The sequence below is a fragment of the Amblyomma maculatum genome, chromosome 8 (genome assembly GCF_055883805.1).
Source record: "Amblyomma maculatum isolate TAMU_Amacu chromosome 8, ASM5588380v1, whole genome shotgun sequence".
NCBI lineage: Eukaryota > Metazoa > Arthropoda > Arachnida > Ixodida > Ixodidae > Amblyomma > Amblyomma maculatum.
The window spans coordinates 129,079,099-129,093,919 of record NC_139351.1 but is presented as its reverse complement, the minus strand read 5'-3'; the positions used below and the strand labels follow the sequence as shown (position 1 = coordinate 129,093,919).

The following is a 14,821-nucleotide window of genomic DNA, read 5'->3' as shown; positions in this document are numbered from 1 at the left end:
AAATATGGGAGTGAAGGTGGACAGAAAGGGGAGCCGTAGTGGAGGGCTACGGCGTAATTTCGACCACCTGGGGATCTTTAATGTGCGCTGACATCGCAGAGCACACGGACGCCTCTTCGTTTCGCCTCCATCGAAACGCAGCAGCCGCGGTCGGGATCGAACCCGGGTACCCCGGCACAGTAGTCGGGCGTCTTACCACTGCACCACCACGGCGGAGCCGCAACAGCAGCAATGCTCAGGCCAGCCCCAAACTCCTCGATGAATAAAAACTTTGAGAGCACTGTGACTAACTGGAAAAATGCGTAACAGCAACTCCTCGATGAATAAAAACTTTGAGCGCACTGTGACTACACTGGAAAAATGCGCCACAGCAAAGCTCAGGCACATTTTTCCAGTGCAGACACAGTGCCCTCAGTTTTTATTCATCGAGGAGTTCGGGGCTGGTAAACGTCGCGTGGCCGCAGTGCACTAAAATGTTCATGTTCCGGAGACCACGAAGTTGGCACAGACTGACCAGGACGGGGCCGTCGCGGTATTGCAGTGGTAAGATACCCAACTACTGCGCCGGAAGCTACCGCATCCGGTTACCATGATTTCGGGAGATAACCCGCATGTACCGAGAGGAAAGGTGCAGACTGCCAGAACCGCACCCCAAACTCACCAGGCAACAACAGACGATCCTGCGTCGAGCGCAGGCGGGATCGCTTGCGCATCCCGTACTGATGAACCGCATGTATCCTGCGGAACACGATATGCTCTGTCCTTTTTGCAAAAAAAGAAAAAGGCACCTTGCCGCACGTTTTGGCAGAATGCACAAAACTCAAGACCCCCCTCCTCCCCTTCCAGCCAATACCCCCAATCCCCAACCCCTTGAGCGACGGGAGACCTTGTTATCCAGCCCCGCCCTATCCACCCAGCTCGCACTGACGGACAGGGGCCAGGAGCTGCCGGGAACATATGGGTCCCGCAACTAGGGAACCACCCCATCTGGTGCAAGCATGCACCACCGAATTATTTCGGGCATAATAAATGTTGATTCCTCCTCCTCCTCCTCCCGGGTTCGATCCCGACCGCTGGCGGCTGCGTTTCGATGGAGGCGAAACGGAGGCGTACGCGTGCTGTGCGATGTCAGTGCACGTTTAAGATCCCCAGATGGTCGAAATTACTGACTAGCCCTCCACCACGGCATCCCTTTCTTTCTTTCCACTATCACTCCCACCTTTCTCCCTTTCTTTACGGCGCGATTCAGGTGCCCTCAGCAACAAGTGTGACAGATTGCTCCATTCCTTTCCAGTGAACCAATTATTATTATTACTAAATAAAGAAATGCTGTATGATAATTTCAAATGCAGTGCTCTGTTTGAAGCAAGATCAGGGTGTGTTAAAATATAAATTTACAAAAAGATATTAAACCAAGATGGTACATGTCCGGTATGTGATAAATCAACAAATACACTTGGAAGATGTAAATGAATCTTCAGTAGACAGCAGAAAGTGACTGGAAGACTGGCGGCTCATTATCATATCCGATACTACATGTTTTTTCCAGGTGCCTTGAACCCGTAACTTTTGCTTACATTGTCCTCGTCTGCAACATCACAAGATATCTGGACCCAGGGCTCTGCTTTGCACCAGATCATGTATGTTGTTCCTATGAGCCAAGGAGAAACAAACCCGTCTTGCCTTAATGCGCTCGAATTTAGTGAAACGGACCACCATCCAATCCTGCCAGCATATCCTTGAAACGGTCTTCTATAACCATGTCTCCTAGGTCACTATGCCAGACAAAACCATTCAAGCTATCCCTGAACAATTGTTATCTTTGGCTAAAGACAAGACTGGTAACCTTTTTTTTACTAGGTCTAAACAATAACCTGGATAAGAAAAATAAAGAGCAAGCAAGCAGGTGTAGAAGTAGTCATTTTGGCATTTGAAAAGTTAACCATAGTTTTCTACCATAATTGAGAATAGAAACTATTCCAACGGGTACTTTCACTGGCTTATAGCCTGCACAGATAAGGTGCTCTAGCCAAATTCCTTGCCCAGTGGCCAAGACTACATCAGACAAAGTGGCAGATGTTCAAGTGAGGAGCTCAGGAAACAAGCAACAGCATCACTGAGCTTATCCCTGAACATCAAGGTGTACATTGCAACATAACAGATGCAGCATAACATAGCAAAAACGATGTCAGCTGCATGTTTCTCCAAACCCCATTACCAGGAACAAGAGCCTGTTTCTTGGTCAGCACCTATTTCTGCAATGCTTGCCGGTACTCTCGTTCCTGCTACTTCTACAGTGCTTCCCAAAATGGCTCCCTCCCTCAAGCAACTCGTTTACTGGATGTATTGTAATAAAACACAGAATAATTGCTCTTTCCTTACTTGAAAACCTTTGTTCACACATTGCAATTGCTTATAAAGGGAAAATGAGACAACCTGCACTGAATTACCGACAGACCCTCCATAAAAATCCAGATGAAGATGTGAGCAGTTCAGGTACTTATTTTCGTCGTATCTATTTAAAAGAAGAACCATTATAGGTCCATTGTTAATTTAAACAGCGCGAACAGGAAGACACGGGACAAAATACCATGAAGCCACAGTACAAGCGCTGACTAACCATTATAGGACGTGAAATTTAGTGACGACCCTGAGCATTTGAACAGGTGGCATTATAAGGATTAAAAATTGCTGAAAAAAAAAAACACAAAATGCACGTGCCCTTCTATGTTTTCAGCAATGTTTCTTCATTACGATGAAAAACCAACTAACCACTAGCACAACTGCAGTTTGCATTAACTGCTTAATCCTGAATTGCCCCACGCCATGATCACAAAACTGGAGTGTTACATATTACAGGCGCTGTTCCACACCATATAAAGGGCCCTCTCACAGCACCTACTAGTCAGTTATCACACAATAAAAATCGCTACCACCTTTATGTGGCAAATATATGACTCTTGTATGGAAGCACGTCAATATAAGTTCTACTTTAAAAATAGATAGACAGTAACAAGACTATGCCTATGCAATGTCATCTTACCTTTTACAGTGTAGCACTGGCTTTGCAAGTTTGCAATGCAGTCTTTTCTGCAGCCACGCTGATTATCTTCAGATCTTTATGCAGTGTAGGCAGTGACAGTGCTGATGTAAAGCCAACAGCAGTCGATTGAGTCAGTCGGTTGAGTCAAAAAAAGGTCATTTTGATACTACCTCTCGAGTGTTTCGATCAAATCGGCCCCGGGATTCACCTCTTTGGCATTGGCAAACCCTCAATTCCCGTGTATGAGGAATTACAAGTGAGCTATTACTGCAGCATCAACATGAATGAATTGAGAGCACACGGAATGGGCCATCTGAGGTACTTTCACTGAACTGCAGTCTCTACATTTGGTAACAGCTTCTCAACAGGTTACAGGCATGGTGCCTAGCGAACTTGTTGTAATCATGGAAACTGTTCTTCTCCTTGACTTCCAACGTTGAAAGCTGACGTGCATTAGAAATACGTCTTAAGAAACAAATATTGACTCTACCAGTGTTCCGAGAAAAACTACCTAATAACTTCAAAAGTGGGCGCTATATGCCACTGTGTAAGAAAGGGCCAACTATTCAACAAATCACTATGCATTATTTGTCTGCAAACAGTAAATAGTTACGGAATTTTTTCTTCCATGCAGTTTTGGTAATAACTGACTCCACAGTCCAGTTTAGGTATGGGCTGTACTTTTTGACTTTTATTTTTGGAACATTCTACTCTCTTTTTTGCACAGTTCATTTCAAAATGCAGTTCCCAGTCTTCCTTCTTTTTTGGGGCCAATATTATTCCTACAGATAATTGGTAGCCTTTTTCATTAACGCAAGGCGGTATTCGAATCCAGTGAAAAGTCCTAAGGCATCATTTTGGCTTTTTTTCCAGCCTGAGCATTTTATTTACCTATTATTAAAACACACCTGGCCATTAATAATACTAATAAAACACTTGCAGATGAAAATGCTGCCAGGAAAAAAAAAAAAGGTGATGAAGTTAGGTATCGTAAATGTTAAAGAAAAGTTTAACTAGAAATTTATTTCTATAAGGGGAGTTATGTAATTTCTGGGTTGTTGCGCAACGTCAAGTGAAAGGTTAAGGCATCATGTGGTCTGCGTGTTGACAACAGTGATGGAACTGCTGCTTACCTGTTGTAGCCAAAACACGACAGCCTTTCGCGATGCATATGCATGGTTTTGATTGTTTTTGCACAACTATGTTACTTTACCCAAAGATACACCACTTGACCATGCTCCTGGCTTCCACACTTTATTTTTCTCCTTTAACTATGTGTGACCATTACTTGATAGCCAGTTAGTGGTGGCGTTATTTCTTTCTTGGATAAAACTGAAAATTTAAAAATTTTGAAAACTAAGTTTCAGCATACTTTTATAGTTCTTCTATCCTTCATGTGACCTGTAATGAACGGCGACATGAGCGCCCGTTGTTCTCCTACTCAAACCGGAAGAGTAAGGAAATTGAATTATGAGTTACTGACCAGTTGTAGGCAAACATCGCACCATGATCGATGCATGCTAATGCATAATGATGAATGCTAATGCAATAATGCTTGCGCATCATTAAAAAGAAAGAACATACAGCAAAAAAAGTTCTCATATGTATTACTCTGAGATGACATCCACTCCCCTGTTAGTAACGTGGAATTGGGAAAGGCAACCTCAATTCTGCACAGTTATTGCTCCATGTCTTATATCCACTACCAATAATGATGAAAGGAACCCTATGAGTGTGACTCTAAACAAGGTGCAACAGACCTCGAACGTCATGTCTTCGAAAAATGACTACGCTTAGTTGGCAACATTTTATTGAAATAAAAATATAATATATGAACAGTTTGTGAAACAGATACAACGTGACGGACAACCTACAGCGTGCACCTCTAAGTTGATTGGTGTACACAATGGGCAGTCGTCTTGCAAGCATATATCATGCAAATCTAGTTAACAAGGAAACTAAAACTATAGCCACACCCCTGCACAAGCAGAAACTACTGCAGTGTGTGGCATGGCATAATATCTCTAAAATATATACACTCTGCCCTATAAAAGCCAAACAGCATTTTGCCAAACTGTATACATCCTGTACTCTACACGTGGGCATGCAGAAATTACCAGTACACCTTTGTGCGAACACTAAAATATGACGAAAAAGAAATGTTACCCACACACTACCTGGCTAACGCGAGTACCAAAGTGTTAGATTATATTAGTGGTATGAAAGCTCCAAACATCTGCCAACAGTACTCGGTGCTAGCTCTGCACGTTACTGCCGTAAACAGCCTCTTTACTAACAACTTCTATATGCTATGTACTCATCGGTCACGTGTGTTGCTAAAAAAACCCAGACTTTCCCACAACCACAGACACCTCTCTGGAGAAAGGCAGTGACTAGAGCTACGACACAGATTAATGGATGAAGGTCAGGACTATCTTCCACTGCATTTAGTGAATTATGATTGGGAAAAGCCAAGTTCCCAGCATATTCTACTTATCAAGCAGCAACTGCACAGCTCCGGATAGTTATGCAGTAGATGCTCAGACCATACACGTTTCCTTCACTCTGTAACAATTGTGAACACGTTTACAAATGACATATCTTTCTGGGCAGAGAAGAAATACACCACAATACTTCAAGGCTCTACTTCTAGGAAGACCTAATTGACATTAAGCTTCATCTACAATGACTTTGCTAAGCCTCTAGCTGCAAGCATGCTTATCACAAAATGACTTTGAGATCAAATGATATATTGGCCCAAAGCCAGAGGTAGTTTCTACAGCTGTGCACTTCCAATGATTTTATTTGCATTTTTTCTTTCTTGTGGCATGCCTCCGGAAGTATTTTTTCTATACTCCCTGTATTATCTTTGCGTCGCTAACCAAACGAACCACTTAACAACCTCAATATAGCCGTAAAAAACTGAGGGTTTGGTATTTTTTTCTTGTGACATCCAAATACAACAATTCCTGCAATGGCACCGTTACCAAGCTTATAAATAGCTTAGCATACCTCAAACAGTGAGCAATAATTCCTCCAAGTTTCAATACTAAACTGGCCGTTTTCCTCATTAGTGCTGCAGCGTAAAGTTTTCATACAACATTTAAAGAAACAAAAGATCATCGAACATACTTAATAAGACAGACTTCTAGTAACTTATTTTAGAAACACTGATTTTTCACTAAGTTTCAAGAGGCAATGCTTGTATCAAGAAGTGACTTTTCCTTTTTTATATATATAAAAAAAAAACCTGTACATTAAAAAACTTCTGTGTTAAAAAAATTTGTTTTTAGAACAACTGGTGCACCGGATGGAGCCAATTTAAAATGCAACACTTTACAATGAAATTATTAAACAGGTCTGTGCAATAGTTAGACAGCTCGAGAGGTGAAATACTGCATTCCCAGCATCCCCTGCTGCATGATGAGACACACGTGACCTTCACACCTGGGTCTGCCTTTGGCAGCGCTACCATGGTATTTCCAGAATTCTTGCATTTAGACACATCTGTGGCGGCAATCACCACACCCATCCTCAAAACAAAAAAAGTTAGCGTGAAAGTACGCCTCTCTACTGCAAGCAACAGCTATCAACAGGTGGAGTCAGTACAGATCGTACAACAGTACTTTTCTCTTTTAGCACTACCAGGCCTCAACACAGATTACTAAACAGTGTTCTACGCAGATAGCCAATGCTTGCACCGTACACCAACATGCTCTCTAAATTAAAGTGTAAGATGGGAGACAGAGCCAGGCTGGAAAACCATTAAAATGGAACCAAGGTGCGGAAGAAGTGCTCAGAGTATGATGTACTCTTCTGAGTGGCGGTGGTCTGAGCCTTCCCTCAAGAGCGAGCCCTGCAAGACGTGCGCAAAGGCCGCTCCGTCGGTCTCGGACGTGTCAGTGTGATCTGCGCAGTTTCCTTCAGAGACGAGGAAGATGGGGTATTCATGCCGCGACTCCAGTGGCACCGCCAGCTGCGAGAACAAAGCAAGGCAGAAGCTACAGCCGAGCGAACCGTACTTTCTTTTTGTAATAATGCACGAAACATTTTACAGGTGCCCGGCACACTTGTGGCATATATACGTGTGGTATCAGAGGGTTCGACCTCCCGGCAGCATGTGGGCTATGAGGGGCGCTGTAGTGAAGGGCTCTGGAATAACCGAAACCACCTGGCAATCTTTAAAGGGACAGTCTACCGACTTTTTCACAATTTTTTTTTCTCTTGAAGCATCATCCCCAAATTAACGAATACTTGGCTGTGGAGCTAAGAAACACGACAGAGCAATTTAAAACTTGCATTTTTTTCATGTGGTAGTCTCGTTTTCTCAATGACAGACGGCATCTGTAAGCACCAATGTCATGGACGTGACATACAGTTAGTACAGAATGTGTCAGTAACTAAGATGCACAGATTCTGTTAGCATTATAATTGAAAGTACAAAGAGAGCATTAAATCGAATGAAATGAATATATAAAATATATCTGCTGATATGTGCCACAGATACCAACAGCCTATTTTGCCTCTAGCGGCACTGCCCTCGAAGTAAAACGGCGTCTTTGATTGTGTGATTTTCCATTCTGAAAGCATTTAAAACCGAATCAAGCAAGACTAAGGAATAAAAGTAGGTGTAATTTATTGAAAGAAAAAAATTAGGCTGCCTTAAGTTGATACAACACAGATAACTGTCTGTATGACACTGTGGCATACTCAGAAAACAAAGTTATAGTATTCACTTCAGACTCTCCAAGCAGATACCATTTAGTACCAACGGAAGGAGACAGTACAGCATCACCATGCTCTTAAAACCAGACTTTCTTGATTCAATTTTTATAGTTGTCTCCAGCATAAGAAGTGTCCCTTCAACACGTGGTGACATTGTGTGGCATATGGGCATGTATTACATTATGCCTATATCGAAACGTGACTGCTGTGGCCAGAATTCGAACCTGCGACCTTGGCATTGGCAACGAGCCATCGTCCAGTCCTCAAATGAAAATATATGCGTACACTTGCCATTTTACAGCTCAACACAGTCGAGGACAGTCGCTGTTTTGCACGAAGTATGCATTAGTACATCTTGCAAAAGATTACAGAGGTCCTCCAAGGGCACAGGCTGAGTGGCAAGAATATGTATCGAACGTCTCACGAGTTCAAGCTGGATAAAAAAAAAAAAAAAGTCTATTAATGAGCCCAGAAGTGCAAACTTGAGCGATACACGCTTAACGGGCTGAGGACTGTGAGATGCACGACTGATTGATGATCTTGACTTTCAAAGTCGCAAAGAAGCAAGTTTCACTAAAACAGTGCAGACTGCATTGCAAACTCTCAGTGAGTGTCATTTTCTTCAGCTGCCATCTTGAATATGCATTTGCGTGGAACCGGGGAACGGATCCCTTCATATTTTGCTCGCTTTTACTGGTGAGTAGAGGGGGGCGCTTTCTTGGTATTTTACGGTCTATCCCTGGAGTGCACTCCAGTAGTGCATGTTTATTCAAGCACATGATTTAAAGGCCACTCCAGCGATTTTTCTAAGTTCGCAGGTCAAAATGAAATTTTAAGCCATTCCTCATGGTGTTCCGATCTTCCATGTAAAACTCGGTCCTGTACCAATGTTGTTTGAGCACATCTACTCATTGAAGCAGCCAGCGTCAAACCAAGTGTGGCCATGAAGAGGAAGCGGGATACGGTAACTCGGAAGAATACAAAAGTTGTTTGAGCAAGAAAGCTAGTATATACATTATCACTTCGTAGCAGCCATATGGAAACAATGTGCCGTGGAAATTATTACAATAGCAATTCTGTTAGAAGCCACACCCTCGTACTGACGTACGCCAGTGTGAGAAGATGAATAAATGCATCTAGATGCAGAACCACTGTGCAGTTTCCACTATGCAGGTACGAAATCGGAGTTCTTTACTATGCAAAAATTTAATTTATATTACCATTTGTATGCTTGCATAAGCTTCTCATTTTTCTGCTTTGTTTTGCTATTTTACCATGCTCATACCTGCCAGGTTCACAGAAAAGGCATTAGGGAGATCTCATCTAACCAGAGAGGGAGGGGGTGGGGGGGGATGGAGTTACTAGGCATTTATATTGAATAAGTTATTTTTATTTGGTTCAAAAGAGCGGGAATTGAGTGGTTTCTGTTTGAAAACCGCTGACATGCCACATCACTGCTCACTGTTGGGGAATGTTCGATGTGGCAGATGCTGCCCTTTTCAGAAATTCCTTTGAGTACTGCCGAGAGTAACAGTGTTTGCCCCTGCGACATTTGGCCAAAAGAATGTGACCAAGGGTTGTGTCGGACATGGATGATCTGAACTGGGTGAACTTTTTTTTTACAATACTGAACTGCCTCTCACATTCAGCATTGCTGTGTGGTATACAGAGGATTCTAAGCATTACTACTGAGAAACGGCTAAATTTCTTTTGCCCATCTGCGCCTTTCAGCTGGGAAATGGTGCTCCACTGCATGTCAGCACATTCCTCTTGCAGCACATCTTGGGGAATGTCAAACGCCTGAAGTTTGACAAATTCCATTTCCAGAGAATTCAAAGCTTGGTCTTTTACTCTTGCTGCTTTAGTGGCAGTAACACTAGAAACCGCTCCACAAAGAAAAGAACATTCTGAAAGGACATCGTGTTGATAGATTTCAGATCTGCGACTCTTGAATTAATTACTGTATTGTCAGCCAAAGGGAATTTGAGGCGAATATAATCGCAGGCAGCGATCACGTACTTCCGAACAGCTTCATAAAATTGTTCTTGCTCATTTGGCTTGAGTTTCTGAACAATGCATTTGGCTTGCAGTCCCACCACAATGTCTTCATCATCCTTCTGTCCATCTTTGCCATGGTAATCGACTGTAAGTAGGTCCTTGTGTTCCTTTAGAAGGCGTGGCTGCACAAACCTTGAAAGGAGGTCTTCAAGAAGCCAAAAAAGTAAAGATTGCAATGCGTGTATTTGAGGCGCTTGAGACTGCAGTCGACAGTTCAGTGCCTCAAAGACAGGAATGGTGTTATTCAAAAAAAGACAGCACGCTTTGTTGAGGTCCGAGCTCAAAAACTGAAAGAGCCTCTCTTCACGTGTTAAGCATGATGGCCTAATCTGGTCCACCATATCAGTGGCCTTAGCCTTTTTCAGTGCCACTGGTGCAGCACCTGCTGCCTTCTTTCTCTTCAATTTTCACGGCATGTGTTCCAGTTATGTACTTTGCGCCGACACCACTGGAGTCTTTGGAATTTGGTATGGCAAAAATTGCGCACTTGCGGCTTCTTTTTTCACCTCTTGAAGGAAAAACCTCAACAGAGGTCCCCATTGATTCATTAACCTTTCCAGGCATTTCCCAAGCGGCAGCCATCGGGTTGGCGCATGCTTCAAAATTTTTCGGTACTCAATGTTATGTACTTCTTGAAAATGCTTAAGGGCAGCTTTTCTTTTTGCACTTTTTTCCAAATAAAAAAGAAATATCTACGAGGACTTCGTCCACCTTCGCTGGGAGACAACACACCGCTTTTTCTGCTGCAATGTTGATTAAATGGCACGGACAGCCAATTATAAACGTTTTCATGGGCTTCAGTCAGCGCTCCCGCTACGCCATTTTTCTTTCCCAGCATGACGTTGGCGTTGTCAGAGCCAAAAACTATGCAGTTAAACAATGGTATGTCCAAGGAATTCACAGTATCTATCAGCAATCTGGCGATATTGCGCCCAGTTGACTGACCCTCTAGGGTGCTCAGCGCAAGAAGTTTGCTATCGCTCACGTTCAATTCTTCAACAAAATATGTAACCACCATCAGGTACAGCTGCGCTTGGCTGTCGTTACTGCCATCCATGGCAACTGAAAACACACTCTTTTTCAGGGCACTCATCATGCTCTCTTGTGCGTGACGCGCCATTTCACCGACAATAGCTGTCGTCTTGATTCTAGAACATGCATAGTGCTTCGCAACGTCAGACTTTGGGAACATTTTGCGCAACAGATGTCCCACGTGCTCAGAGGCTCTTAGCGGGACGTTATGCTCCAACTAGAAATCGGTAAACAAGCCCTCCGCATGGATGACATCGCAGTCGTCTTGTGCACTGAAGAAATCTTGGAGACGCTGTTGCTTGTCTTGGCACTGAAGGTTGCTTGAGTGCTTCTTCGACGAAATGTGCGTGGCCAAGTCCGTTCTGCCACCGTGCGAGATGCTGATGTCACAATCCGCCTTTTGCGTGAGTTTTCTGCGCAAGCGCGAAGTCGTATCGGCAGCCGATGGAAACACATTGGACAGTGTCGGCGGCGTTTCTAGGCGCCGCCAGTGCACGGGGGCAGGCGGCACCGGGTGGCACGGTTACCGTCACAGGCTTGGCAAAGCGATGCCAACTACATCTGCCGCGTACGGTTGCCACTCTCTAAGCGTGCCGAGATGCAAGACGCGGCTTTTCAGGTTTCCTTCGGCGAGCCTCGACCAACAACGACGTGAAGCTTGAATTAGGGCCACCAAGCGACAAGATGTGAATGGCCGACCTTAGCAACCGACTGCATACTCTCGACTGTGCGAAAAACACTTCGTTACAGGTATGTATGCATCTAAAGGAAATGTACATGATGAAAAGTATCTACCGGGGTTTGCACCAAGCCTGTAACCCACCATTGATAGCCGCAATGAGCATTTGTTCGGCGCGAATGATGGCGATGTATTTTGTCGTTTGTTTTCTTTATGTGCGAAGGGGCCGGGTAGCGCAGATATCACAGGTGGCTGTGTGCGCTACACCGTAATATTGAGCATGTTTTATCGCAACTGCCGCCTGACTAAAAAGAAGAAAAAAATTGTCCGTATGTTGTGATGCACCGCCGTTCGCGAGCCGAGTGGTTGAGCTGGTCATGAGGCTCGCGAACGGCAGTGCATTAAAATGCCGTATTTTTTTTCTTGTTAGTCAGGTGGCAGTCACGATAAAACATGCTAAACATTACGGCCTAGCGCACACAGCCGCCTGCGATATCTAAGCTACCTAGCCAGTAGGTAATTTTCATCATGCATATTTCTTTTAGATGCATACATACCTGTAGTATCTGTGTTTTTGCCGCTCGGAGCATATGACGCACACTCTTGCACAACGCACAGTATTTTTTTTTTACCTTCAAGGCTCGCCTTCGTGCACGCCAAAGCATTCGGATTTTGTTCCTTTGGTGTACGCAATCAGATGCATTTCGTTAGGGAGCTTGATAATCGTCGGCTTCGACCAACCGTTTGCAACGGCAAGGAAACCGCCCGGCACAAATGAGTCTCCTGGAGGGTTCATGCTCGTTCACTTGCAGAGTGGATCGCTCTGGACGTAGAACAGGGTTGGTTCCTGACCGAGATGCGCATCCGATATGTAGGAGATGCACATGTGTCACCAAGTCGTTGATTCTGCAGAAATCGCGGCGGAGGCAGAGAGGTTGAAGATCCTTTCACAATAGAATGACCATTCTCTGTGCACCGAGAACCTTTTCACCACTGCGACCACATCCGTTCTGACTCCTGAGGGCAGAAACCAAATGCTGAATCATCTGTTGCCAGAAAAATGCCGCGCGTTTACTGCAGGTGTGCATTCCGGCCGGGACAACGGCCTTTTCAGGGGGGGTGTATAGTGCCTCTCTGCCGAGCTTCGTAAATGAAATCCTATAGCTGCACGCTTGTATATGACGTGAGGAGGAAGCGACGCCCATTGCGCCATGCCGGCGCCGCGGTGACCGCATTGTGCTCGGTAACTTCTGACACCCCGCGCATATGCGCCGCTCGAAGTCACAGGAGACTACTCCACCTAGCTTTGCAGCATCAACAAACCCCTGGCTGATTTGCCCTTCGAGATCCTTCTCTCTCTCTGCCTCCACGCTCTCCTGTCAGCCGAAAACCTGCACCCTGAGAGCGTCTCATTCTGTCACGTCGAACACGGCCCGTGCTACACGCTCCTACAATACGAAGATAGTACATGCGTGCGTTATGAGTGGATTGTGAAAACGCTGTACATTCCCCCATACTGCGTGAACATGATATACTGCAATCACTGTCACTACTTTCCGCCCCGAAGCCAAAAAAGGGGGGAGCTTTCGCTTTCTACCTGCGTTGGCGTGGCCATTTCATATGGTGCGCTTTCGCGTCGTCTGCTACAATGCCGTCCAATGTGTTTCTCGCCCGCTCCCGCATGATGACGCCACATCCTCCCGCAAAAGACGGATTGCAAACTGTGAAAAACGCATGATGCTAGCCTTTCCCAGCCGGCACAATACATCCAAATTCAGCAGTATACTGCCTTAGGAAGACCTGAAGATATTTCTTGCGCTCTTTGCTTAACACCATGGCCGAAGACCACGTTAACGTGGCACTAAACAACACACAACGCACGCCTCTTGGAAACTGCACTAGACCATGCAACTGAGCTGCCGAAGGTAACAAAGAACACAAGTAAACACGGAAGTTGCCTAAGCAAAAATCAGTGTTAGTGTAGAAATATTATAGGCAGAAATTAAGCCACTGGAACTTTAGACAAAACCCGACCTTAGCGCCACGCCTGAACCGCCCCAAGCGGTGGCGGCGCTACAGTCTCAAACAGCAAAGTGAAAGTAGTTCTGGCAGTTTTAACTACTGCACTTGGCCGACTATGCTTTTTCGACCTTTCACTGATCACGATGTCAATCAGTGTCAAGCAGTAGATAGCCTTGGAGCTATGTGGCCAGACTAGAAAAAGGATTTGGCCAAACGTGGGAGCGTTTCTGAGAGATTCCTGTTTTGGTCGTACAATCGTACAAAAGCATCAAGATTCAGGAGAACTGGCAGGTATGCATCATGCAACTAAATAATAGTGTTACTCTCACAAAAAAAGTAAAAAAGCAATATGCAAATCTTGCGAGTTTGATTCAAGACACTGGAATTTATTGAAGGCCAGGTTTGTTTTACCTTGTGTTACATTTCGCAACACACAGTAAAACCTCAATAATTCAACCCCCATTAGTTCGGAAAATCACATAATTCGAACTAAGAGTATGGTCTCTGCCATGCAAGTCTATGGCAATGCATGCTAATTTTGGGCATGGGGTGGCTCGTAACGGTCAATTTGGACGGGGGGCCACGCCGAGGTACGACCTGTGAGACTACTGATAGTCCAAACAGACCCCCAAGCCTGAATCGCATGAGTAGTGATGCCGCGCAACTTAGATCTGCGCATCACAGCTGATGTGACAACAATCAGAAGTCTCTCACTGCTCACATACAGACCAGCATCACAGTTTAAGTTCCACTTCTCTGAAATTCCCGCCATCCAGTGGCCCCCATCGACTGTGCGCATTAACCAGTCATGCTGTTTTGGACATTGCCTTGCACGTCACAGGTCTTTGTAATATTCCGGTATGTTGTCACGGCGTTCTAACACCTAAGCCTATTTTCCTCCCTTGCTACATACATGCTTCCTCTGCTCTTCGAGCCTGTTGAGCCATCACATTTCGAGGACTTTTCAGTGCACAGTTCGAGTTGTGAAGCATTCTCAAATGCTTTCACAATGCGATGAGCCTGTTTGAGGAGACACACCACGCTGCTATTTTATTTCACTATTGTCGGCACTGTCCCTCTATCTTACGTTTCACAACAAGCTACTCCACTAAGCTCTCGCACCTGTGCGACGAACTTGAAGACATTGTAGACATCTGCAAACAGGGCCACCACAAAGACTGGTCTATGTGCACAAAATGATACAAGTACATACTTCTCTGAGTTTAACAGGCCGCTTCTCTCTTGTAGGTGATGCGATTCTC

At 44.7% G+C, this 14,821-nt stretch overlaps 1 protein-coding gene across 1 annotated transcript in view; it reads right to left on the bottom strand.

Moving 5' to 3' along the window:
• Positions 1-4,836: 4,836 nt before the first annotated feature.
• Positions 4,837-14,821, bottom strand: part of Atg4b (Autophagy-related 4b) — a 36,081-nt gene continuing 26,096 nt past the window's right edge. The window contains exon 5 of the mRNA XM_084577677.1: positions 4,837-7,019. Within this exon, the coding sequence (XP_084433803.1) occupies positions 6,840-7,019 (180 nt within the window). The 3' untranslated portion in view covers positions 4,837-6,839. The remainder of the gene's footprint in view (positions 7,020-14,821) is intronic.